The following is a 27,857-nucleotide window of genomic DNA, read 5'->3' as shown; positions in this document are numbered from 1 at the left end:
ATTTTGGTCCCTTCACCACAAGTAGACTTCAACAATTAAAACACAACATTAAAAACTGTTTAAAATAACTTACTCTCACAGAAATAAGGTGGATCCTAAAAATAAGCATCTCTAGAGTCATAGGTGTGTCGTCAGCAGTTGCTGAAAGTTGTACAATGAAGGTGTCAGGTGCACCTCTGTGGGGAGAGCACCCCAAATTGGGCCCAGAAATGAACAGAGGTTTTATGGAATCTCAACAGAACCCCAGCTAGTAGTCTGGGTGCTACACCATGGGACCAATGGATGTTCTCGAGGCATCGTCACAGACAGCCCCACGAGGAGCGCATCGTGACCATCCAATCTGTAAGTGACTAGCAGCCAAGTCACCTCTGTTGAAAAGGTGCCATTGCTGGCAAAGCAGCTGTAGCTGAAAGAAGGCACTTGTAGCCCCCGAGGCACCACAGCCTTCCATGACAGGGTGGGATCTAACAGCCTCACAGGCGGTGACCCTGTTCTTCCTAGGGGAGGGCAACCTTGTCCAGAATACAGGCTGGCCGTGAGGCGTGGGGGCCAAAACCCCTGAATAGGCTACTCACGTTGGTTGTCTTTTTGTAGTAGTCTATGTGATGAATGTCTCGAGCCAGGCCAAAATCAGCAATCTTCATCACGCTGTCTTCTGTCACCAACACATTCCTGGCAGCCAGATCGCGGTGAATGCACTAGCAAGGAGACACATATTGTTAGGGACCTGCAAGAAAGAAGCAGCAGCCCTGGGAGGCCTTGACACTCCCCTCAGATAATGCAAGGGGCCTTTTTAGCTTAAAACAAAACAGGGGACATAACAGCAAAAGAGGGCAAAATTATTTTTGACCAAGCTAACTTGCAGCCTGCATATATAAAGAATCTCACTTTTTAAAAGCTGACTTCTTTGTCTCTATACCCCATTACACATTTTTGTCTGAACTTCCGTGGAATTCTGAAGCACCCCCCCCCCCAAATTATAACAACAACAAAGTTACAGATCCAATCAAACAATAAGCAAAGGGCTTCTGCATCCAAAGAGGCAATATCCAAATGTCAGCCTTTGTCAGCCCTTCTGCCTTTTTCTGCAGCAGACAATTTAAATAATTCGCTGGCCCTTATATCCCTCTGGTTGCCTGCACAGCGGCCTCCTCAGCCCCCGTCCTCCTGTATGAACCGCACACCCCACAATTCCTGCTGCGATTGCTCACCTTCTTGGACGCCAGGTATTCCATGCCTCTGGCCACTTGGTACGCGCAGGACACCAGGTCTTTGAAAGAGAGCTGCTCCTCTGGGATGTGGGTGGGGTTGTAGCAATATTCCATGCCTGGGGGGCGCCGAGCCTGCAGGTATTCCCTCAGGTTCCCTTTGGATGCATACTCCACTATCACATAGAGCGGCCCTGGCGAAGAGGAGACAGGCCTTGGGTTCAGAGAGCACAGCAGAGCCTGTCCGCATGCCATCTCCCAGTCCACATGGCTCTTTTTCTGTGGTGACCAGTGGCAGATAGAGGATTTGTACATTTGAGTTGCAAGACATGCTCTGGTAACCTGTGCTGGATTACTGCAGAGATTTATTATCCATGGGACTACCTCTGAAGACAGTTTGGGAACTTCAGCTGGTGCAAAATGCAATGGCCAGATTGCTCACCAGAACAAGACGGTTTGAGCAATTTACACTGATCCTGACCCAACTGCACTGGCTGCCAATTAGTTTCTGGGCCCAATTCAAGGTGCTGGTGTTGACCTTTATATCCTTACACGGCTCAAGACCTCAAGGACTGCCTCTCCCCATACAAACCGGCCCAGACCCTGAGCTTGCCATCTGATGCCCTTCTCATGTACCTCCTTCCAGAGAAGTTCGGAAGGAGGCAGCAAGAGAGCGAGCCTTATCTGTCGTGGCTCCCCAACTGTGGAATGCTCTTCCCCAGAGAAGCTTGCTTGGCACTATCATTACATGTCTTTAGGCACCAGGCAAAAACAGTCCTCCTTACCCAGGCCTTTAACCATTAAATAATCTATGGCCTGTTAAAGCTGCGGGGGGGGGGGGGGTTGAGAGTATTATTTCATTAATATGCTTTTTATTATTTTTTATTACTGATGATCCATAAAATTTGTTCTTACTGTTGTAAACTGTGCTGGGATCTTTTGATAAAGGGCAGTATATAAATTGAATAAATAACGATAAGAAATTAAAGGACAAGCACTTAACAGAGTTCAATGCCCAGCAAACAAATAATTGCATTTGGAATGACCTCACACCTATTCTCAAGCAGGAAGGAATATAGAAAGTTTTCTTACACCAGGTCTAACCACTGGCCCATTTAAGCTCAGCAGTATCTACTCTGACTGGCAGCATCTCCCAAGGGTCACAGGCAGAAAAGCGTTTCCCCACCACCTCTCCTTTCAGTGGAGATGTCAAGGGTTTTATTCATCTTAACAAAACGTACGTACCTTTTTCTAAGAAAACCTCTTACAAAAAAAAGTATATTTTTTGGAAAATTCTCAATAAAAACAGTTAAGAACAGGTTTTTAGAAACATTCAAGAGATTATAAAAATCAACGGAAGCTAAAAAAAGATAAAACACTTTTAACTTATGGATAGGCTTGCCTAAACAGAAACACTTTCAGCTATTTTGAACTGGGGACATTCTGCCGTCCTCTGCTCTGCCACAGAACCACAACTTCTTCCCTCAAAAGAAGTGCTCAGCCCTCACCATCTTGAGTACAAGCTCCCAGGAGATTGATGATGTTCTTGTGCTTGCCAATCATCTTCATCATCTCCATCTCAGAGATCAAGTCAGACAGATCTTTTTCCGTGGCGTCGGCTGAGGAAGAAAAAGACATCGAGATTAAGATTGGCTCAAAAAGGAATCAGCAGCTAAGGCTCCTGGGCAAAAATCATCCACCACAAAAAAGTAGAACCTGGCCCTTCGATAGAGACAAAGGGGAGAAAAGTGGCCATGTAAACTGGAACATGCCCAGGAAAGCAAAGCGGAAGGTTTGGGTATGTTTAGCTTAGAGATGGTGAAGGTGATTTTATATCCACCCTCAGATATTTGAAGGGGATAAGAAGATGGGGAGAAAAATTGTTTTCAGTCACTCTAATGGGCAGGACATGAACCAACGGGTTCACATGACAGGAAAACAGGATTTATACAAAACCTCAGGAAGAATGTTCTGGTGGTATGAGCTACTTGGAGGAGGCTGCCTTGGAAGATCTCAGCAGTTTTTAAGTAGATGTTGGATGGAGGCAGATCAGGGATGCTGCAGGAGTGGGTTTTCTATGCTGATAGGGGGTCTGAAGTCCCTCCCAACTGTATGATTCTACTGCCCCTCTCCATGCCTTGGCCCTGAAGGAAAAGCAAGTGCTGGATCCACAGGCCAAGTGGGGAGCATCTCAGACTCCAGCACTCCTGTGGACTTGGGCAGCTGCCCCCTTGGATGGGAGCCCCACACCAGAGCAGGATATAAATGTGACACCAAATAAGTAATTCTAAAATGTAGCTGCCAACCAGAGAGTTAAGAGGAATGGAAACATGGCTTCTGGAAGCTTCAGAACACATTTCTCTTCTATGATATCATAATTTGGATTGATACATAAACCTCTTGGCCAGCAGGCACATATAAAGAAATATATTTTTAAAAAACCTGGAGTGGTGGCAAGTAGAGCCATGATGTCTCAGTTGGTGATGTTGCTATATACACAAACGATTTTATGCATTGTCTTTCTTTTCTCTCTCTCATTAAAAAAACTTTTTATTTACTTATTCCGAAGGGAACAAATAAACATCATAAGCTGGCCTTAACGGCAAAAATATTCTATCCATCTTGGTTTAATTAATATAGGCGTAGAACTTAATCATCAGTCTTATTTGGATACCTATTTGGACACAGGATTGCCTATGTGAATGCATTTTCTTCACATGTAACACAAAGCAAAACCATGGCTTGGCAGAAGCATGCAGGTACTCAGGGAGGAAATCAAAACTACTTTGCTCCTCCTCAGACCCTGCTGTGAGCTAAGATATGGTTTGGCTTAGCATGTGGTCTGAACCTAGGCTTATAGTCTGCCTTGCTCCAGACAAGTCATGAGCTCAAGTCAGAGTTTGCTCCTTGTGGTTTGTCTGGACACATTCCAGGTCAACAAAAGCAAGTAAGGAGACGGCGGCAAAGAGGGGCAGCTGAGAGGTGTGCACTGAAGGACTCCATTTGGCCCCTGGGTCTAAGTTCTCCCCACCCCTGCTCTTAAGGAAGGGGTGGGAACATTCATTGCCCTTTTTGGTACAAGCTATGAAACCCATTTTGGGACATGCAAATCACCCAATTTTGCAATCATCAACGGATGAACATACAAATGTGAACTAGCCCACAGATGAAAATATTTCCAAAAGTTAAAAATGCAGACTTAAGCGCCTCAATGGCAGAAAGTCAGCTGCTGTTCTTTAAGAGGCCCTTGGAACAAAGGACACATGCAGGTCTTTTGGAAGGAAACACGGAGCAGCTACAGGAAGGCCATTACTTACATTTTAGCATCTTCACTGCCACTTTAGTCACTCGGTTTGGCTTGTCTTTATCTAGCCCAATGGCCTCAGCAAGCACCACCTGCCCAAAGCAGCCTTCCCCCAAAGGTTTGCCCAGAATCAGCCTAGAGCAGAGGAAGAGAAAGGCGGTTATGGAAGGGAGCTCGCCACTCTTCAGCTCAAATGCGCAGCTGAACACCCAACAGAAATTTCCTTCTTCTTGCAGATGGTTCTGGCTTTGACAAACTGGACCTACAGTGGTACCTCTAGTTACGAACTTAATTCGTTTCGGAGGTCCGTTCTTAACCTGAAACTGTTCTGAACTAGAGGCGTGATTTCGCTAATGGGGCCTCTTGCTGCCGCTGTGCTGCCGGCAAATGATTTCCGTTCTCATCCTGGGGCAAAGTTCTCAACTCAAGGCAACTCTTCTAGGTTAGCGGAGTTTGTAACCTGAAGCGTTGGTAACCTGAGGCGTTTGTAACTCGAGGTACCACTGTACAGTGGTACCTCTACTTACGAATAACTACTTACAAATGTTTCTACTTCTCTGTCCGCCATCTTGGATGCGGTTTAGATAGGATTTTTTCTACTTACGAATTTTTAGATAGGGTTGCTTCAACTTACGATTTTTTTCTCCCAATGCATTCCTATGGGATTCGACTTACAATTTTTTTCGACTTACGAATGTGCGTTCGGAACGCATTGAATTCGTAAGTAGAGGTACCACTGTAATCATTTGTGGTTGGGATGGAATTTTACCCTTCAGACACAGCTGTAAGTGGTATTTTTGTGTTCTGATAACGAAAATGTTGAAGAGTGGCAAGATACTGTATTGCAGTTTTCCCGTTTTCTGGAAAACCCGTGGTTGTGAGATGGGATGGGGGACTTGTGGCCTCATCATCCCTGACCGCTGGCCATGCTGGCTGGAGTTGATGGACTTGGGAGTCCAATGTCTGTCAGGTCACATGTTCCCCATCCCTGGATTACATTAACAACCTACCATGCACACCCAAAACAATCATGCCAGAGGGAAGGTTTCAGCCTAGTGTTTTCTCTGATCTACTGTTTTTTCTGTGTGTAGAGTTGTTGTTGTTTACATGCTAAAGTCAGCCTGTTTGTTTTTACAGTCCTAGGCAGGCAGCAGCCAAAACAGGAGGCTAATCATATCCCTGGTGAGACTGAATTACAGCAGCAGCTCATGATCTTGCAAGTTGCATCAAAAGAAGGGCCAAACCAGACGAGACTTTAGAGATACATTATTTGGCCTCCTGTCCCTTTAAATCAGGGATGGGAAACCTTTTTCAGACTGAGGACCACCTTCCCATCTGGGCAACTTTCTCAGGGTCAGAGGAAAAGTGGGCAAAGCAAGAAATGTGCCTGTTACCTTTGTAGAGCAGGCTAGTTTCAACACACATTCACACAACGCTCTCTATCCTCCATCCAAGAACCAAGAGTTCAAAGGCACATTTGAGCCAGGAAAAAGTACCAATGGGGGTATGAAGTAGGGCTGGTGAGGGTCTGGGGAGGCAGGTTGTGGCTGAAGTAGCATGGCCTGGAGGGACTTGAGGGCCAGGGAGGTTTCCCACCCCTGCTTGGAACGTTTGTACACAGCAATTGTGGGTGAGTAGCGTAGGAGGGAGAAACCCTCCCTGATCCTGGCTCCAAAGGACTTTGTTGTCAATAGATAAATGGGAATCTGCTACACTTTCTGCGGAATAATATTCTGTCTCCAAAGATGGTGAAAGATGCTACCACTTTCATAGTATCTGCAATTTTCTGCCTTGTTTTGAAATACAACATTACTAGAGCTCTGCTTCTGAAATTTCTGGAAATTTGCAGAAATCTCCTTTGTGCAGGGGAAATAGTTTCCTGTTCACCTCTCCCCAGAGGACCAAACCACCAAGCCGTGAGCACTGGCCTTTTCCAACTGATACAATGAAAAAATAGAATGGACCCCAAGCCAACAAACACAGTAACTTCTTCCCCACCAGTATCGGAGGGCACAGAGTAGAAAAGGTGTCAGGCATCCCTGCTTGGCTGAGAAAGAGTAGAGTTTCTTACCTGTCTCTGGGAAGCTCCCAACGGGGGTCTTCTGGCAGCTCATATTCAGAGACACCTGCCAGCATTGGGATCCCACTGGAGGAAAGCCGTGAGGGGCGCACAAGCATCACACCAGAGTGCATGGAAGAACTTGAATCAGCTGATACCTGCAGTGGGAAGAGTGGAAGTTACCTTTGGCAAAAAGACCCCAGGAGCTCAGCTCCAGTAGGGAGAAGAGCGGCTCACCTCCAAGGAGACTATATTGATCTTTCCTGGGAACTGGGTCCTTGCTGCTGTAAACAAACTTTGCTCACTCAGGGCTTGCCAAAGTACCATAGAATCATAGAATATGGAGTTGGAAGGGACCCTAAGGGTCATCTAGTCCCAACCATCTGCGATGCTGGACTCTCAATCTATATGACTGAAGGCCATCCAACCTCTGCTTAGAAACCTCCAAGGAAGGAGAGTCCACAACATCCTGAGGGAATCTGTTCCACTGTCAAACTGCTCTTACTGTCAGAGAGTTCTTCCTGGTGTTTAGTTGGAATCTCCTTTCGTGTAACTTGTTGGTTTGGGTCCTAGCCTATGGAGCAGGAGAAAACAAGCTTGCTCCATGTGACAGCCCTTTAGAGATTTGAAGATGGCTATCCTGTCACCTCTCAGTGTCTTCTTTTCCCAGCTAAACATACTCAGCTGCCTCAACTGTTCCTCATCAGGCTTGGTTTCCAGACCCTTGAGCCTCTTGGCTGTCCTCCTCTGCACACCTTCCAGCTTGTCAATATCCTCCAGAAACTGTGGTGTCCAGAACTGGACACAGGACTCCAGGTGGAGTCCAACCAAGGCAGAATAGCGTGGGAATATTCCCTCCCAGCCCTACCCAGTCCCTGTCATCCTCCTATGGCCATGTCAAAATTCAGAGAGCCCAGTCATCAGGGCTCCCCTGTATTTTGTAATCTGCACTGTGGAAATGCTGAATTTTGTATTCAGCATCCAGAAATTTTTCAGCTAACTTTTCAAAACAAGCTGCTAGGCATTATGGTTTCAATGGCTGGGGGAGGGGTATATGCAAATCTATTTAATTTGCAATACATTATACTGGCTACAGGATTCCGTTTTCCATGGCACAGAACCTAGGTTTGTTTTTACTTTTGTTACATGATGAGGTCAGGATTGCAAACGCTGCATGTGGTTTATTTAAAGTGTGATGTAAATTACTATAGTAACAATGATGACTTGACTATGCCTTCTTTTCTCTGCTCCTGCCTCAAAGAAGCAGATCTTGCTTCTTTCTCCTGCACTTGCCTCCCTTGTGACCTCTCTTTCTCACAACCAGCACGGCTGGGCCTTCTGGCCAACGAAGAATGAGGAAGTCACCAGAAGACCAGGTGCTCTAACGCTGTTTAGATGCAGGGCAGGCTAAATACCACATCTCATGCATCAACTTGCGAAATTCAGACCACAGCAGGTTCTGCTGCAGAAAGGGGCCAGCACACAGGTAGTTCTGGGTGCCTCAAGGGAGAATGGGTTTTGCCATATCTCTCTTTCCAGCAGCCATTGCCTCCTCCTCCCCCACTCCTTGGTTCTGCTGATGAGCTAGCTACCTTGCTCCCACATTGTGGCCGGGAGAAGGACTTGGAAAGAGGCCAGGGTATGTCATTTGCACATTGTTCTTGTCTTTCTGGCCCCCAGGAACTGCAGTTGAGCCTTCTGGGAGCCAGAACAGATAGTGGAATTCTCTGCTGCCGGCTTGCACATTTGTAACCCACCAAACAACACATCCTACCAATGTAGCAACAAAGCATTCCTCTTGGCGGGTCACAAGTTCTGCAGGCCTCTTTTGACCTCATCTGGAGCGCCTTAAGCCACAGCATGCCCAGCTCTGATCTATGCTGAACCCACTAGGCAAGCAGTTGTGTCACAGGCATCACCTGCTTCTCTGTTTCCCCTGAGGGCAACAGCCCCCTTCCAATGTGGCTTCCAATTCTCTTTAGACTCTCAAGCAGCATGGCCAATGGGTCTGGGATGGTGGGAGTTGTAGTCGTGTTCCCCAACACTGCCCTAGGGAGTTCATCCACATCAGGTTTAGCCAACCTGGTGCTCGCCAGATGTTGCTGGGCTACCAGACCAATGGCCATGTTTGCTTGTTGCTGATGTGAGCTGGAATCAAGCCACACCTGGAGGGCCACAGGTTGTCAACCCCTGAATTAGACCTAGCGAGCTTTGCTTAGCATGGAGGCCAGGCTCTTGCGGGAAGGGAGGTAGGAGACAATCAAACCCCCTATCTACTTTCTGTTACCTGTCTGCGCAAGGGGATGCTCTTGGCCAGCTTGTGCACAGCCAGCTGGCTGTTGAAGTCTGACTTCTTTGTGGTGCTCTTCATCTTGTATATGATGACGGTCACAATCATGCAGGAGATGAGGAAGCCCCCTGTGCAGTAAATGATGATCTCCAGGTACAGAGAGGAGGCCATCATAGCTGGCTTGTCTTCAATAGCTGGATCGGTGCAAAGAAAGAATCAGCACACTAGGCACTCATTCAGCAGCAACTAAAAACACCACCATATAACTACGGAGGTCAAGGAGATAGAGAAAAGTGGAGAGAAAAAGCAGCTTTACTTAACTTCTAAAGGTGCCAGGTGTTGTCTGCCCTCACTTCCTGTGGCAGCCAGATGTGCTCACCAAATAATGCAGAAGAGAAATGGATGTACAAGTTGAAGCAGGCAGAGAAGGGCATCCTAGCCCCTTTTTGCAAGCAGCCGCTTCTGCAGCCCCCACTCTGGCTTCTAAAAATAGGCAAACTCTAGACAAAAGGGGATCCCAAACCAAAGCGCCTTCATGAGTTTGCTTCCCTAGGATCCCAGTCTCTTAAAGGACAGAATCCAGCATGGACCACATGGAATTCAGCATCCCTAGTAGATTCCTAGCACTTCCTGCAGACAAGCATTGACTTCATTGTGTAGAACTAAACATGATGAAGGTGATCTATGAACAAAATCTCCTTTTATTATTATTAAAGGTTATCCTTTTGAAGGGTACCTGAGACCAAGCAGGCACCATCTGTAAGCCAGAGAGGAAGCAGCTGCAGGGAGTTTGCCTTGTCACGCCCTCCCAGAAAGAACAGCAAAAGAAGCCTGCATCTAATAATCAGTGCCTGAGCTTGCTTTTTGCCTCGTCTTCGTCAATCCACTTTTCCTTTGTTTTGTGTCTTTTAGACTGCAAGTCTGGGAGAAGGGATGGCCTTATTACTGAGCACTGTAAGCTGCTTGGGGTTATTTTTTCCAGCTGCAGAGCTGAATAGCTAGTCCTAATAAGAGTAGACCCACTGAAGTGAATGGAAATTACTTAGGTTCCTTCATTTCAGTGGGTGTCTGGGGTGTTAGGGGAGGGGTAGTACCTCCAGTGAGAGACACACCAGGCTCCTTCTGGGGTAGTTTGGCTTACCATTGGTTCCCACCCTGCTCTCACTCAGCTCTCACCTGCGGCTCCTAGAAGCTGTCAGCGTGCGACAGCGGCCACAATCCAGGAACAGCTGCAACTGACTGGCCAAACCAAGTGAGGATGCTCGATGGGACTCAAACCCTCGGGGAGTAAGGGTCTTCCCCTATATGGCAGATTGAACTGATGAGAAGGCGGTTTCTGCCCATGCTATAAAGGGAAGTGAGGGGCAGATGGGCTCATCAACCTGGGAAGAAGGAACTCCAGTGCCTTGCAGAATATCTTCAGGAGAAGAAAAGGCTCAGGAGTAAACCCTACACAAATTCAGAGTGGAGTCCCTAAGACAGTTGGATGGTGCCTTGTACGCCTCTTTCTGGCAATTCCAGAAGCCAAGCTAGTGCCAAACATCTTGCTCTGCCTTCTGTTGGACCATCAGCAAGGCCGAGAGAAGGGGCCTTGTACATTTACAAATGTAAATGCTAAATTCACTGCTCTGCTTATTTTTGTCTCCAACACTGCCCCCACACTATAACGTGGCCCCCAGAAGGTTGCCCATAAAGAATGTGGCCCTTGGGCTGAAAAAGATTCCCCAACCTCATCCAATTGGGTGAATATAATTGGGAGAATAAAAATGGTCTTTATACTCCTCCTTACTAGTTAGCTCAAGAGAAAGGCTGGGGAAACTGGAAGCAGCAAAGAAGGGGCTCTCATGGGTGTATCTACTTCTTCTAGCCTTTTCCAACTGGGTCCCCTCCAGATGTTTTGGAGGATAGCTTCCATCTGCCTCAAGCAACACAACTGGTGGGAGCAGAAGCCCAAAGTTTCTGGAGGATACCTGGGCGGCAAAGGCTGGCATGTATGTTAACGGAGGCCAGAGAATTCTGGGGCTACAGGTGTGCTCCAAATAAGAGTGGAAAGTAGGAGTCAAAGCAGAACATGTGCAAAATTAGTGCTTGTGTGTGTTGCTGAACTTTGTTTGTGATTTCCCAACCTATTTCTTTGTAAAAGCCAAGGAGTGTCGAAGACCACAGCACAGCTGCCTGCCAAACCTTTCAGAACTACGTGAGTAATGCTTGCAGGAGATGAGTCAACTGTGTCAGATTCTGTTGTCTGCTCTGTTGAACCATTTCTTGCAGGTTTTGCCCAGAAACGTTCTCAGCAGGCCTGTCAAGTACAAAGCGCTTCCCCCTGGGGTCTTCCTAGTTGTATCAGCATCAGCTTAAGGCTTGTTTGCACAGAGAGAACTCTTAGTGAGAAAGTGCAAAGCCTGTGTCAAGGCCAGAAACATTTTTCTGAACTTGTTTTGGAGAGGGCATTGGAGCTGCAATTTGAAGAGAAAGAGATGAAAAAAGGATGTTCCCTCCCTCACTTTAGTCCTCCCACTCTTAGAAAAAACAATAAGCAACAGAGAGAAGATGGATAGAGCATGTTTTTGGAAGGAAATGGCTGCCATCTTGCCCTGTTCAGATCACAGGGCTCTGAGTGGAAACAGGCTTGGCAAGGAAAACAAAAGACTGATAACACAGAAAGTTTCCCCCCCTGTAGGTGTACAAATAGCACATGACCTCAAAAACTTTCTGAAGTTGAACATTACCAGTTCTTGCCAGCCAGCTGTTGATGACTGAAAAATGAGCCCTGCATCAACCAGGCAGGGTGGAACAAGAGCCCACAAAACAGCAGTTTATGCAAAGTAGAATCCAAGAGAGAATGCAAGAAGAATAGCAGAGACTTCAACTTAAGCAAAAGCCAGATTCCATTCCCTTTCAAGGCAAGGCCACCAAGAAAACAAAGCCACATTTGGGATCTTATGGGAAAGCAAGCAGATATTGGGGAGCCCATTTCCTAGTCTCAGTTCTTGGGGGACTGGAATCCAGAGTGTGCCCATTTTATCACAGCCACCTCACATAGAGATGAATTCAGTTAAGAAAAGGGCAATCTTCACCCAAGGCTTGTGCATGGTTTATTTTATCCCCCTTTTTATCCCCCTACAACAATAGGTTGTAGATACGTAAAGGCAAGCTTACTTGAAGGCCCCCTCTACAGACCTCCTGTCACCAGGAGGAAAAATAGCCACCTATCAGTGGGGGGGGGGGTCTGGCTGGGTGAACTACATCGATTTTCTTTGCACAGATGTATGGATATAAGGGGAAGCTACGCTAAGGTAGCTAGTTGCACAAGCCTTCGGTTCTACAACTGGAACACCATCATAGTGAGACTCCTGTGTCAACAGCAAAGTTTTGAACATTTCCAAAACATAAGACAAATCAATTGCCAGACCACACTCATGTCCCAGGAATGAGCAAGTAGAAGCTCCCTGAAAAAGTGTGTGAGAGGAGGAGCTGCACCCCTAATTTTCAGCACCATCAAATAAGCCTACTCTGGTGGATCCACAAGTACCCAGTTATACTGACTGCAGTCCAATAGCTGCCTTTTGAACCCACTTTAAACTTGAAAATCTGGGTTGGGTGTAAGGTCCAAAAAGGAGGCTGTATGTGTGGAGCTCTGTATCCGACACTGGAAACCTGGAATCCCAAAACACCTAGCTCTGCTACCCCTAACTGCAGTATGTGGGTGGTTCATGATCTCCCCCAATGCATCCACATAGGTTCACTGGGCACAGGTGGGTTCTGTTTTAGCACTTCTTGCTGAGAAGGCAGCAAAGTGCATGGAGAGACTGATCTTGCCTAAGAGAATGGAACCAGCTCTGTCGGAACACCTGGACCTTACCTCTGGTTAAGCCCAAACTGGAAATTCACCATGCCTTGGTCAGCAAGAGCCACCAGATGTGGAGATGGACCGTCCCAATTCTGCAGAGAAGGAAAATGGGACCAAAACAGGGCAGATGGCTCACTGACTGTCACACTGGGAATGTCTCAACTGCCAAGCTCCAATCAGATTTGTTGCAAAGCAACCCTTCTTCTAGGAAGGAACTAATTTGTGGGACGACTCTGCCATCTTGGGGCGGCTCTTGCGGACCACAGCATGCTCATCTCCATGCATAGAAGAGGACAGCAAGGAGGCAGAAAAAGGAACAGAACCAATATATACCTTCCAGAACCGTCAACCATGCAGAGTGGTGGGAGATCCCAATAGAATTACCCGCCAAACATGTATACTGCCCAGCATCCTCAAAGGAGACATTCCTTAAGTGAAGGACTTCCATTTCTTTGTCTGTTGTGTTAACACCAGCCGTCTAGAAAGGGGAAAAAATGGAAGCAAAGGGGGAGAGAGAGAGAGAGAAAAGGAAAATAGGGCAAGCAAATGTAAGACCCCTTTAGGAACCAAGGTGCAGGAGGAGGAAGAGGGAAGGGATAACATGCCCCCCCCCAAGACCTCCTAAGGAACACAGACACCACTGCAGACATATTGCAACAGAGAGCCTTAGGACAACCTCCGATCCAGGCTGACCTAAAGAGGCAATGTTAAAACAACAACCCTTCACCAAACTGAATTTCCCTGCCCATCTGGCATGCTGGTGATGGGCCACATGGAAAAACTAACCTTAGGTGGGGGGAAGAACCAGCTTAGTTTCATGGGATGGGAACAGGAATAATGGTGGAAGACAAGAAAAGAAAAGAAAAGAAAAGAAAAGAAAAGGGAGCAAGGTCTGGGTCAAGAAGTGACATAACACTAGGGGAAGAGAGAGGCCATGCTCCTGTAAACAGAGTCACACAAAAGAAATTGCAAGGGTACGCCAAGAACCCAAAATCAGATATACAAAAAACTCAGGTTTCCAGATTTTCATTGGTAGGTCAATTAATTGGTGACAGCCAGTTTAAAATTGGCAGGGCTGCACAATTAAATGGTATGGACATACATTTTTATGTGGCTTCGATTTTGCTGTCTCAAAAGGACACCTATATTTAGATGTTTACGATACTAAAATCAATGTAATTAACCGGTTACCTATCAGACGATTAAAGTATTTATTTGGCAGCCTTAGCAAGAAAAATAGAGGGAAGCCAATGCAATAAGGTTTAGCTTGATGTTTCAGCAAAAGGATCTCGGGGATGTTTTCTTATATTTGCTGAATTAATATAGACAGACGGTTAAGAAAGGTCAAAGAAGGGAATGATCTGTTAAAACAAGGAACGGGGAAGGGAGGGCGTGAAACTAAACTGACCAGCCCCTTCTGAGGATTTTTCCATGGCTTACGGCACCAGAAACAGAGAAGAAACAGGAGAGCCACAAGAGTTTGGTTTTCCCACCACAAAGGACTGGCCATCCAAGCAAGAGCCCCAAAGTGGCGTTCTCCCCCTTTACCTTCAGCCATGGGTCTGGTGACGGTCAGCCACGCAGACTGGTTAGCCTCACCAATATAATTGGAAACCTTACAAACATACTCCCCACTCTCAGCCTCTGTCACATTATACAGGGTCAGCACCTCCGCATCGGAGCTATTAATTCCCGAGCTCTAGAACAAGACCAACAACACAGGAGTCACTCAATGGCCAACGGACGGGCACCGTCGCTCCAAGATCAACAGCAGCAATCAAGTGAGCATCTCCCTGTGCCCACAAGCCAGAGGTGGGGGGGGGGACTCAAACTCTCTGCCCATCCCGCCCCCTCTCGCTGCAAGGATATCTCCTGGGGGCACAGACTGCACCCCTCTCACATCTAAAGGAGCAACAGTACTTAACGGCTGTATGGCAGGGCCAAGTTCAGATGCTAGAACCTGGAGAACTTGGTAACTGCTTTACAGTTCAAAAAACCCTCCAAAGCAAGCCTTTTTACTTATTAATTTTTAGCATATATAAAAAACCAGTATACCATTTATGTCATAGAATAAGACATGTTTTAGATACATCATAAAAAGTAAACAAACATGAAAGCCACAATACTCTTTTGTTGGGCATACTAACCGCTAGCTTGTAATTAAAAGTAATTTAAACTATTTTATAATATCATTTTGGTGGGATTCAAAGTAGTTTAAATGACATTTTATTCATGCATAAAAATCTCTGTCTAACACCCACATTTTGGACCTGTTTGCTGGGATAAATTGGTCCAACAGCAATGTACTAACCCCCATTTTTCTACTCAATTCTCTTCTTTAAGGTGCTTAGCATTCCTTCAAGAAATCTACTGTAAAGTGTTTAAAAGCCACAGATGTCTCTTGATGACCAGGTTTTAGTATCATGAGCAGGTTGGATTCTGCTCGCTGTCAGAAGCCCAAGTCATGGGATTTGAGCTTTTGCACAGCTGAAATAGCAGAGCCAGCACGTGAGGCACATATTGTGGGATGCTCTCCCCAGGGAGGTTCGCTTGGTGCCTTCATTGTACACCTTCAGGTGCCAGGCAAAAAGACTCCTCTTTAACCAGGCCTTTGGCTGACTGACATTCAATGCCCTTTAAAAATGTGTTGGGGGGTGTTTATGTATTTTGTGTTTTTATCTTCTGATTTTACCCTGTGAACGGCCCTGAGACCTGGGGATATAGGGCGGTATGCAATTTTTAAAAAAATCCTCGCTGAAGGATATGAATTAAATTCTGAACACATCCTCCACAGCACCAGCAGAACCATATCTACTCTGTATATATTTGGAGAAGAACTGGTGTGCCTTAGGGCGACTGCATGTCCTAGTAAACAGCGCCATATAAGACTCACATCCTCCTCCCTATGGGGGATAGGAAGACTTCAGGAAGGACTTTTGCTCCCACTTTTAGTTAATGCCAGCTTCTTGTTCCATCTGAAGCAGGGATAGTGTTTTAACTCTATTATAGCTTCATAACCCCAAGTTTGAAGTTGTATTGTTTTAAAACCACAGTGCGAGTTAAACCATAAATCCTGGTTCAGACGAAACAACAACCTGGAGTTAACTACAAGCAGAAGCTTTCAAGTTACTCTTCCTGGCCTCATGGGTGGGGAAGAGGGAAATGCAGGAAGGAGGCTAGACCTCTTCACTTGGGGCTAAAGCATGCTTAGGTTAGGCATTATGTCTGAATGAGGTCAGCTGGTGCTGTGCTGTGCTATGCTATGGCATCCCAGCCGCACTCCTTTGGCTGGGAATGGCCAAATTCAGTACCCTCCCACAGCTATTTTTATTTTGCATGCTTTGCTGCAGAAATCTCACAATGGGGAATTTGGGCCCAGACTGAGCTGGTTTGACGTAGTCTGGCTGATCAACCAATTGGAAATAGATTATCCTGCAGCATCAATTTAAAACAGTCTTGTAGCCACCTTACATGTCTCCCCCCCAAGGCAGTGGAAACAAGCCCCATGTTAACAAAAATGTCACCCATCACTTGAGATAGTGGGGTTTTCTTTTACCTTCAAGACCTGCACGTAAGGCAAGTTATTTGGCCCAATCTTGCTCCCATTGACCTCAATGTGCTTCAACCACTGGATGTGGGGCTGAGGGTCACTGTAGACTTTGCAAACAAATTCAACGTTGCTACCCAGGGAGACAGTCTTGTTAGCTGGGAGCCCAGCTTGTAAGATAGGCCGGTGAGGTGACCTCTCTGGAAAAGACACAGAAGAGAATGGTTTCAGGCAAACTGGAAAAGGAGAGAGATGAAGATCCACTTGCCTGTTTATTTAAAACATTTATATACTGTCTTCCAACCAGGCGGTTTCCAGGTGTCTTTTTTTTACAGTAAAGCAACAACAACATCAATGATAAATGACAGACAAAACAGTCCGTAAGACCAGCAACTGAAATAGCAGTTTACAATGAAACTCAAACTTTAAGAAGCCCAGGACAGCAAAAGGGTATTTGCCTGGCACTGGAAACATTACAAAATTGCCGCCCTGTGAGCCTCTCTGGAGAGGCGCAAGCAGGGGGCCAATACTGGGAAGGCCCCTTCCCTGGTCACCATCCACCACACCTCAGGTGGTGCTTACTTACTTCCAAACACCCAAATCTAATATGTATGAACTCCAACAACCCTCAGTTTTTCATTAAAGCATTTCTATACAGCCATATAAAATATTGGAGTGGTGTTAAAAAAAACAGATAATCTTTAAGTAAAAACCGAACAGCTGCCAAGGCTTGGTGTTGGTGGAATAGAAAGGTCTTGGTGAGACTCTTGGAAGTGAAAAGCAAGGGGGCCTGCTGGATCCTTGCTGGAAGAGTGTTCCACACCCTGGGACTGGAAGCACAAAATGCCCAACTTCAGGCTGAGGCCAGTCAGCTCTGTGTAAAGACCAGCCTCAGTTTACCAGTCTGCATCCAGCCCATCAGTGCCTCCAAGCCCTGGGCAAACATCTCAAGCACCTCTCCTGATTCAGATGGAGCAGACTGGACAAATGTCACTCCAATGGCCACAAAACACTCAGGAGCTGGAGTAGCCTTGCGGAATGATCATATCTATGTGGTTGGAGGGTTTGATGGAACAGCACATCTCTCCTCTCTGGAGGCGTATAACATTCGCACAGACTCGTGGACAACTGGAATCAGCATGACTACCTCCCGCTGTTATGTGGGAGCAACAGTCCTGAGGGATGGCTTTATGCCATAGCAGGGTACGATGGGAACCTGCTTCTGAGCAGTATTGAGTGCTATGACCCTATCATTGACAGCTGGGAAGCGGGGGCATCACTGGGAACCCAACGGTGTGCTGCTGGTGTTTGTTTGTGTGCTGCTTGAGAAGTGACCTCAGGGGGAAGGCCTTGCGAGACAAAGAGACTATGGGAGAAAGTACTGGCTTACTTGCAGCTGTGGATGCAGTGAGCATTGCTAGCTGGCCTGCGCTGCAGATCTTCAGGCTCATTTTCAAAGCTACTGATTCCATTTAAAAACAACCCACACACAAGGCACTTTGAACTGAAAACAGAGAAATCACATGCTCATGTAATGACAACCTTGTGGAAGTGAGTTGCCTAGAGTAGTAAAGATGTCTGCACACACAAGGAAGTTTGAGCCTGGCACCAACAGTTTGTGCCTGAATGTTTCCATGTACCAAATATGCTGCAGTGCAGACGTACTGTTAGTGAGCATTGTGTGGGCACAAGGTATTTGCTTTTGGAAGCTTTTTACGTTCTGCACATACCTGCCCATGGTGCTGGGGAGAAGAGCCAGAAACACAGGCTGAGGCATGCAACTGATAAAGACTCTGTGTTAGTGTAAGCAATCTGGCCTTCCAGCATAACGGAAAAGGGGGCAGTGGAGACTATAGCTTGCTGGAATATTCAGTCTTATCTGCTGGGAAGAAAGGCAAGCAGAAAGAAAGAAAATACTGAATTTCATGTTTTTACCAATTTTACCTGAAGAGAGGGTGTTTGTTCTAGCACCTGTGAACAAGAACCTGTTTATATCTGCCACCTAAGCCAAGCTTTTTTTAGTGTTAGTGGAGCAGTGAAGTAGCAAAACTTGACATACTGGAGGGAACGAGTATATATTGTGCTCTGGAAAGGGTGCATCTGCCCAGGCCACTTAGGCTGCCTTGCAAATGTCCCTCCAATCTCTACCAATCACTGAACATCTCTTCTCAACCCCACACTGGTCTTAAGCCTGATACCCTGTGCAGGCCTTCTGCACGAGCATGTCAGCACAGGTTGTCTTACACTCAGTTTTTATTTTCTTGTGCTTCTGCTTTAGCACCAAAGTAGGAGCATGATATTGTTATATTTCGTTAAGAGCACGCTAATGTTTACACTGCATTGTCGTTTTACCTGCTGTCATTTCTTTCCAGACCTTCTTTTTAAAACAAGGGTTTTTAAAAAGTCCTCTTTCACATGAACTGGAACATTTGCTCAAGGCATCTCTTTCGTGGCATAGTTATGATTCTCCTTGCCTATTTAATACCCCTCTGGTGTGTTATGCAGCTTGTACTAGATATGTGAATTCACACCACATTGCTGAAATGGACACCTGAGCCTGTGGATAATGCAGCTCCAATTCCTCATGAATGTGCCCTAAACTTTCAGCATGATCCTGGAGCTCTCTCTCTCTCTCTCCCCCATGACCCACTGAACCTCTTCCTGTGTCACACAGCTCAACTGGAAGCCAAGGGGTGAATGTATTTATTTGCTGGGTGATACGGACTCCTTGCTTTGGGGATATTATAGCATGGGATAATGATGCATTTTCGAACAACACTGAGTTTATAAGTTCTGTCCTATCACATCAGTGTTTGTGATTAATTTCTCACGTATTTTTTAATAAAAGTATCTCTGGTACATTGGGGGTGGGGTGGAGATGGAGCAGCGAGATGGAGCTGGGAGTCACCTGCCTACCAAGGAAGCTTCTCTCCAAATCTCCTGGAATCTGCTCCAAGAGGCTTCACACAGAATGATGTTAAATAGCTTGGTGGACAATCCAGACCCCCGTTTGTCTGCAGTGAGGCAGCCTGTGCAATGCAGGTCACGCTGGGGTGCTCCCTTCCATTCACACTGGGGCTGGAGAAACAGGGGCTGCTCTGTAAAAAGTGTTTGGCCCTGCTTGGTTCAAGAAAGCTGTGAAGCAATCAAGTGAGCATGAACAACTAGTCAGGTGCAGATCAGAAGTTGGACACAAACTTCCCAGAAACAAAGAGAATTAGGCTGGCAGGCCTGGAACTGAAAGCGCCCCCCCCCCCGGCCAGTCTGTGAACCTCGCATCTTCACTTGTGATGTGACAAAGCAGGGATTAAGAAGTTATTTCCCCCTCTACGTTGCAAGAGGTTGGAGCCAAGATTTTCTTCATCATCATCCTAGCCAGTCACTTATTAAAAATTCAAAGGGACTGCTTCCTCCTCTAATCCCTCTAGCTAAGGAGTGGGCCCTCCTGTATCCTAAAACCATATTCTACTTCCTGAAGTAAACATCACAGGACCAGCCCTCTCTCTGCCAAAGGCTGTTCTTGCCTGGATTTAAGGAACATCTTATCTGCAGAGCTTTATAGGGTTTCCTGAGCCAGAAAGGAAACAGCCCTGGAGAGAGGATCGGAGCCAGAGTCGGCCTCTTCTGCACTTAAGAGGCCTGCGCCAAACGGGCAAGATCACACCTTTTCCCTTTAACCGTTTTATTCAATCTGTTTTCCAAAATGCAAAGAACGAAACAAAAACCTTCATGTATTGAGCATAATATTAACTGAACACAGGAAACAGACATCAAGTAAAACATTAACAATTAAGAACAGACGGACAAGCTAAAAATACTGTAAATGAAATCAAACTTGCAGCCAACTTGCCACACAAACTGGTACGTTTCAAAAGATCTATGCACAAACAATACACATTGTGAGATGGTACTGAGAGAGCAATGATTTGTTTGGCATAAATATACAGTGGTACCTCGACTTACGAAGGCGATCCGTTCCGCGGCGCTCTTCGTAAGTCGAAACCTTCGGATGTCGAAGCGTCCATTTTGTGCATGCGCGAAGCGCGATTTTGCACATGCGCAGACCGCAGGTGCAGAACACGCTCACGGCAAAAATACTCCCGGGTTTGCCGACTTCATAAGCCGAAACCTTTGGAAGTCGAGGCATTCAGAAGTTGAGGTACCACTGTAATTACAAATATATGCAAGCTCCTTATTCTTTTATTTAATATTTATTTTGTTACATTGATTATAAATGCTGTACATTGTTCAGCTGTACTTGTTTGTTAATTTTTGGTGGCCTACTGCCGTCTAGGTCTTCTTTCCTTGTATTGAGAATTCCAATAATAATAATAATATTAATAATGGTTTTTGGTTTTTTTAAGAAAAGATATGGGCGATCCAGATAAACCATTGGGGAATATTTTGCTGTTCAGCATGGGAAAAGAAGGGAGGTCAAATATTGGAGAAAGGGTTGCTGCTGCTTTAGATCACAACCTTATGTCCCCTGCTAAGAAGATTAGGAAGAACTTTAAATGCCCCTTGGTTTCACATTCTTAAACCACTAACATAGTTGAGAGCCCCAAGCTCAGACTCAATAATCATATTATACAGAAACTGAGCCCATTAATCCTGTTTTAGGAACAGTTTTGACAATACTACTTCCTTGTCTTGGTGTGTCTTATCAGAACTTACACTGTCTTATCTGGTTTTATGTTTTTAACTGGGTGTGTTTTGTTTTGGAAACTTTTTGTATAGTGTATGCAATCTGATAAAAACTCTCTGTCCTTTTGTCCCCCTGATGGTGTGCATGGGGCTGGGGCTGGGGGTCCCAGAGGCACCCTGGGCAATTCACAGGCACCATGGTCTCCCTCAGCCACCTGGGCTCAGCTGACCCAGGTGACAGCTTGGAAAGGGCACTTCAGAAGGTTCTGAGCAGTTCTTAACACCATTTGACCCAGAAAAAATCCAGGTCAGATGCAGGCAAATAAAAGAATGAATAAGCGACACAGCGCTCCCCACAGCTTGCCAAATGCTCTGGGGATTTCCATTGTTTCTTTGGAGGCTGTCTTACAATACCCTAAAAAGGCAGCTCTGACACTTGGAATTGAGTTGGGGTATAGAGAAGCAAGGAGGCCGCGATTGGGGGGGGGGGATGCGGCAGAGGAGGGGGTTGTTAAACCAACCATCTCTGTGGGGCAGTGAAGGGTGAGAAATAAAAAGAAGTTCCAGTTCCCAGAGAATCCTGCCTGAAATCCTGAATAGCTGCTTCCGCCCAGTGAGATGGACATGGTGAGCCAGCCCTGCTCATTCTGCTGAGCGCAGCCCTGGGCGCTGCCCCTGAGCCCAACCCTAAAAGACCCCCGCAGGAACATCGTGACTGTCCAAGCAGCTTACCCCTGGATGCCCAGCTGCAAGTCATCATTTTTTGTGAGCAGCCCAGAGAATTTAGGTTATATAACTATCAAGATACAGCATGAATGAATGAATGAATGAATGAATGAATGAATGAATGAATGAATGAATGAATGAATGAATGATACAAGCTCCTTTCTGGTTCAAGGGCCAGAGTCACACATCCCAGGCCACCTCTTCTGGCAAATGGGCCCCCAATTGCACTTGAGAGCACCACGAAATGACACCCGTCAAAGGCAGCAAAGAAGAAGTGGGCAGGTGAAGTTCTTGTCAAGAAACTGGGGTTTGGGTTTGGGGGTGGCTAGCTATTCATCAAAGGTCAAAGGTCAGACAAACCTAATGAGGGCATAGCTGATTAACAAAGGGCCTGCCAGTGTGGTGAGTGAGCATTCACAACCCCCTTTGTTCCCCCTTGCAGACTATTCCCTTCAGTTTGCTCAGTGTAATCAAATTAAATTGCATTTTTAATGGTTCATTTAGTGGCATTTAGAGCAACTCTACAAGTGGAATGGCAGAGATCAGTCTGCCTGGGTTGGGAATTAAGGCTAATAAGGAGATTAATTGGGGAGGGTGGCAAGGAGGAGAGAGTGTTTCCATCTGGCCTCTAAAATGATCATAAGTGAAAAATGAAATACAGCTTCATGCTTGGGCTGCACAGCCAGCTGCTTGAGCCCACTCGGTCGGGGCACACCTCAGGACAAAGAGACAATTCAGAGCCAAGAAACAAAATTCACCCAACCACGGTCTCCTCTCCCCCTCCTGACACTGAACCACATACATCCGACCACTGGCAGAGAATTCCTGCCTACACAATCTTTGTGTGTACCAAGGAGCAAAGGAAGTGGAAACAGCTCAGCTCTGCCCCCTGGTCCTGCGGCTGCATTTTCCTGGGGCAAAAGCAGCACACCGAGAGACTAGAGAACACAACCCCCCCCACCCCAATGATGAAGCGCACAAGGAATGTTTCTCTCCACCCCACCATTCCAACTTTCCATGGTAAAAAAACAAAAGCACCAGAACATCCGGGCAACCTGATATGTATTAAAAATAACATCTGTAGCCGCATAATTTGTAACATAGCACAGGCAAAGAAGTGATGAGACGCCGGAAATAAAGCAGGCACCCCGTCTGTGCTCGGATGACTATATTCCACTCCTGATTTTCTACAGCAAACCAAAAGCCAACCTTGATTAGAAAAAAGTACCCTTAACACGTCCAGTTTCACATTTTAAACTCATTGAAACATTTTTTTAATAAAAAAATCTACTTATCCTACTGAATATGCAAGGAAACTATGCCACACTTTCTCAAAGAAGCTGCTCAAACATCTGATCGGCGTTCTGTACTCTAAACAGAAGCTAATGAAGGAGGAACTCTCTGTACTGGACAAGTCTATCAGGAATCACCCAGCCTGGCAAGAGTTCCACAAGGAAAAACAAACCATTTACCACTCTCATTTACCACAGATAAACAAAAAACTCTCTAACCCTTCCAACCTACAGGCTACTAATCAAAACAACAAGATCGACATTATTGTCAATCTCTCACAGCAAACACTCGGCCCAGCTGAGGAATCGGTCCTTTCACGTGGACTATCATTCTGCCCTGCCAAATCCCCACGCATGATTCAGTGCTGAAGGGACTTGGAAGCATTTTTCCACCGTTTATGCCTGAAGGAGTACTTTCAACACACACAAGAACAAGACAAAGTAGAACAAACAACATCTTCACAACACAACATCTCTCAACCTACTGGGGAACAACCACCACCCTCCCAACACATTAAGAAACAGAACATTGACCACCGAAAAAATGTTACACAAAAAGGGACTCCACATAGAATCATAGAGTTAGAAGAGACCACAAGGGCCATCCAGTCCAACCCCCTGCCAAGCAGGAACACCATCAAAGCATTCTTGACATATGCCTGTCAAGCCTCTGCTTAAAGACCTCCAAAGAAGGAGACTCCACCACACTCCTTGGTAGCAAATTCCACTGCCGAACAGCTCTTACTGTCAAGTTCTTCCTAATGTTTAGGTGGACCCCTCCTGATGGGCCTCTCCTGATGGACGCAATACCACACTATATCTGTACATTGATTGCTTCCGCCACAGAATCCAAACGGATGTGACCAGAAAACACCATCGCTTACAACAAAATATGAACCATGCTGAAAGGAGAGCCATAGATAATCTCAGGAACAACCCAGACATTATAATTAAAGAGGCAGACAAGGGTGGAACTGTAGTCATCATGAAAAAAAACTGATTACATCCAGGAGGCTCACAGACAACTTTCCAATACCGCCTTTTACATGAAATTGGACTCAGACCCCACACAAGAATACAAAAAAGAACTGAACAGGATTGTTAAGGAGCTACCCCCACACATCCAATAACAGATCCTCACAAACACACCAGTGGAACCTCTACCAGGAACTTTTTATCTTCTACCTAAAATACACAAACCAGGAAATCCAGGATGCCCCATCATCTCAGGTATTGGCACTATTACAGTGGGTGTTTCTGGCTATATGGACTCTGTTCTGAAACCACAAGCCATCAGTGCTCCCAGCTACGTACATGACACCACAGATTTCATGAGGAAAATACAATCTTTGAATAATCTTCCTAACAATATTAGCCACTATGGATGTGGAATCTCAGTATACCAACATCCCACACAATGATGGTTTACAAGCCATAAGGAACACCATTTCAAATAAAATCACAGCGGACTTTGCTACCAAACTCTGCCATTTTGTCCTTACCCACAATCACTTCAAATTTGGTGATGATCTGTTCCTCCAGATCAGCGGCACAGCTATGGGCACCCGCATGGCCCCACAGTATAACAACATCTTCATGGCAGATTTAAAACGTTTCCTAAACTCCTACCCACTCAAACCTCTCTTGTACCTGTGATACATTGACGATCTTTTTATTATCTGGACACATGGTCAACAGACCCTGGACACCTTCCACCAGACATTCAATGACTTTCACCCCACCATCAACCTAACAATGAATCAATCTATGCAAGAAATACATTTTTTGGACACTACTATAAAAATACAGGATGGGCGTATTAACACCACCATAAACCAACTGACCGACAAACATATCTACATGCTTCTAGCTGCCACCCCAAACATACCAAACAATCCATTGTATATAGCCAGGCCCTACGTTACAACCGCATCTGTTCCAACTCTACAGACAGAGACTCTCACCTAAGAGATCGACAGCAAACCCTTTTAGAACTAAAATATCCACCCGATGAAGTTAAACAACAGATCAACAGAGCCAGACTGATACCCAGGGAGAACCTGGTGCAAGACAGACCCAAAAAAGAAAATAACAGAACAACAGTAGTAATCCCATACAGCTCCCAAGTTAAAACAGTACAACGCATCATCAGAGATCTACAACCTCTCCTAGACAATGACAGCTCTCTTTCTCAAGCTCTGGGAGGAAGACCTTTCATTGCCTACAGACAGCCACCCAATCTTAAACAACTCCTCACCCACAATAATACAACCACCATTCTTAACATGGGCACTGGTACCGGAGCCTGAAATAAACCCAGATGCCAACTTTGCTGCCACATACACCAGGACAACACCATTACTGGCCCCAACAACATCAAACATACCATCTCAGGACTATTTAACTGCTCATCTTCTAACATTGTGTATGCCATCAAATGCCAACAGTGCCCTTCAGCTCTCTATATTGGACAAACAGGCCAAACCCTATGCCAAAGGATAAATGGACATAAATCTGACATCAGGAATCACAAGACAGAGAAACCAGTAGGAGAACACTTCAATCTCCCAGGACATTCTATACAAGATCTCAAAAGCAGCTGTTTTATTACAGAAAAATTTCAGAAACAGACTGGAAAGAGAAGTTGCTGAATTGCAACTCATTACCAAGCTTAAAGCCATGGAGACACCTGGTCTGAATAGAGACATTGGATTCTTATCTCATTATACATGACAAAGCTATTTTTAGCCATCTCACCCCTTGCTTTTTCCTGTAAGACCAATTGCAGTCATTAACAGTCGTCAACAGGTTTACCACACCTATCAGTCAAACACCCAGTCCCACCACCCTTCTGAGTAATACCCCTCCCCACCCTCTCACTATATATAAGGGTCTGGAGACTTCTGTTTCAGTGTATCTGAAGAAGTGTGCATGCACACGAAAGCTCATACCAGTGACAAACTTAGTTGGTGTCTAAGGTGCTACTGGAAGGAATTTTTAAAATTTTGTTTCGACTACGGCAGACCAACACAGCTACCTACCTGTATTTTAAACTCCTGTAACTCATCATGGTTTTGCTTGCTTCCTAACCTTGGGCAAGTCACCAACTCTTAACCAAAACTACTTCATGTGGCTTCTGCAAAGCTCCAGAGAAGAGATAAAATGGCTGCAAGAAGGACTTTGTGCTTGCAATACAGGCATCAAGTGTTGCTTCCTTGTAATGCCTCTTTGTAAAGAGACATTTTTCCTACCCATTGAGGCTCTGACCAGTGTGGCATCATTACTGACTTCTGAACAGAGAAAATCTCTCTAGGGCAGCGTTTCTCAACCGCTGTTCCGCGGCACACTAGTGTGCCGCGAGACGCTGGCTGGTGTGCCGCGACGAGAAGGGTGATTTGCATTGTCATGTCGCTGACCCGCCGGAAAGGAAGTCGGCCGGGTCACGACGCGAGGCGAGCGCCCATGTCGTGACCCGGCCGGCTTCCTTTCCGGTGGGTCAGTGTTGTATATTGGCGGCCGCCAGGTACATGACAATGTAAATTGCCCTTCTCGTCGCCGCACGTCGTGGCAAATTACAGGCTGAGGTCGCGCCAGCTTCCCTTGGGATTTTCTTCCTCCCGTGTAAATGTGTCCTAAGATGTGCCGAATCCCAATTATTTGAGAAGAAACGTCCCAATGGCCTCCGCGGAACCGGCTGCACACGCAAATCCGATTTAAACTGCAATCCGGTTGCAGCCACTAGCCAGGTAGCAAGACCCACTAAAACTCAGCGGCGCTTCCTTCCGAGTAGAAATGCCTAGCTTTGCGTCGCCAGGTTGAATGCCGATGCTTGCTTGGGCGGCGGGGACTGAGGCCCACCGAACTGATCGCGAGGTTTACTTGCGAGTAAATGTTGGACTAGGGACGGATTGTAACGTTTGTGGGTTTCAAGCAGCTTGGGAACTTCAGCTGGGTGGTGGATGGGGCCCGTTTGGGCAAAAAGCAGGGGCTATAGACAAACTAAACTAAATATAGGGCGGCACAGAGTTGGTGTGCCGCGTGATTTTTTTCATAGAACATAGTGTGCCGTGGCCCAAAAAAGGTTGAGAAACACTGCTCTAGGGAAGCAATTTATAACTAACCCCCTCGGATCCCCCACTCCTTCCAGCCTCCTATTTCCCTTCCTTTGTCCAGGTCTCCTTACCAACAACGTCAAGCTGGTAGGTATGGTTTAGGGTTCCATACTTGTTCTCCACAATGCAGGTGTAGTTGCCTTTATCTGATGGCACAACCGAGTCCATGATGATGCTCCAGGTGGCATGACGGACCTGTGGAGAAACAGACACAGGCTGATCAGGAAGGTTTACCTGCTGATTGATGGCTGAGGCGAAGGGAGCAACGGCTCTGCCCCCTTGGGCCTTTTCATCTCAGGAGCAGGGCCAAAGGTCTGGCCTGCTCTTGTGCTGCATGTTCTAAGCTGCACATAATTGCTGTTCGAGGTCATGTTTTCCCCCTTTTGCTATACTGAGAGTAATTGCTGCCAGCTGCTGGGCTGACAACAGAGCTGGCTACATCTGGAAACTAGGATGATGGACGAGTGGGACGAGTTTCGTTGGCCAGCACAAGAACCGGTCTTGAAATTCCTCCAGCTGCTCTCCCACACAAAGGAGATTTCACTGTGCCCAAGTCTAGCCAGGATGGTGTATAATATTATGTGTGCCATTGGTGAACTCACTTGCACAGGCACAAAATTCGGCACAGAATTTGACATTTAGACAACCCCACTTTAAACTTTCTCTCATGCACCCCCCCCCTAAATACTCAAGTATAAGCCTACTTTTTCAGCACAAAAAATGTGCTGAAAAAGCCGCCCTCAGCTTATATGCGAGTTAGACGGGCAGCGGTGGAGAAAGGCACAGGACTGGGAGTTTGGACAAGCGCTGCGCTGCGACTCTCCC

The 27,857-nt window shown here is 46.2% G+C and overlaps 1 protein-coding gene across 10 annotated transcripts in view; it reads right to left on the bottom strand.

Moving 5' to 3' along the window:
- Positions 1-27,857, bottom strand: part of FGFR1 (fibroblast growth factor receptor 1) — a 100,141-nt gene that overhangs the window by 15,577 nt on the left and 56,707 nt on the right. For 3 of the 10 annotated variants that reach the window (XM_088657717.1, XM_088657722.1, XM_088657718.1), the window contains 9 exons: positions 27,104-27,227; positions 16,268-16,458; positions 14,260-14,410; positions 8,853-9,055; positions 6,584-6,729; positions 4,526-4,647; positions 2,717-2,827; positions 1,212-1,402; positions 576-698 (listed from right to left, as the gene is read on the bottom strand). In XM_088657717.1, the coding sequence (XP_088513843.1) occupies positions 576-698; positions 1,212-1,402; positions 2,717-2,827; positions 4,526-4,647; positions 6,584-6,729; positions 8,853-9,055; positions 14,260-14,410; positions 16,268-16,458; positions 27,104-27,227 (1,362 nt within the window). Of the gene's footprint in view, positions 1-575; positions 699-1,211; positions 1,403-2,716; positions 2,828-4,525; positions 4,648-6,583; positions 6,730-8,852; positions 9,056-13,044; positions 13,190-14,259; positions 14,411-16,267; positions 16,459-27,103; positions 27,228-27,857 lie in introns of all 10 variants that reach the window. The other 7 variants (XM_088657719.1, XM_088657723.1, XM_088657720.1 and 4 more) reach the window with 3 other exon arrangements.

The sequence above is a fragment of the Zootoca vivipara genome, chromosome 14 (assembly GCF_965207765.1).
Source record: "Zootoca vivipara chromosome 14, rZooViv2.hap1.1, whole genome shotgun sequence".
NCBI lineage: Eukaryota > Metazoa > Chordata > Lepidosauria > Squamata > Lacertidae > Zootoca > Zootoca vivipara.
This window is presented reverse-complemented; position numbering and strand designations above follow the sequence as displayed.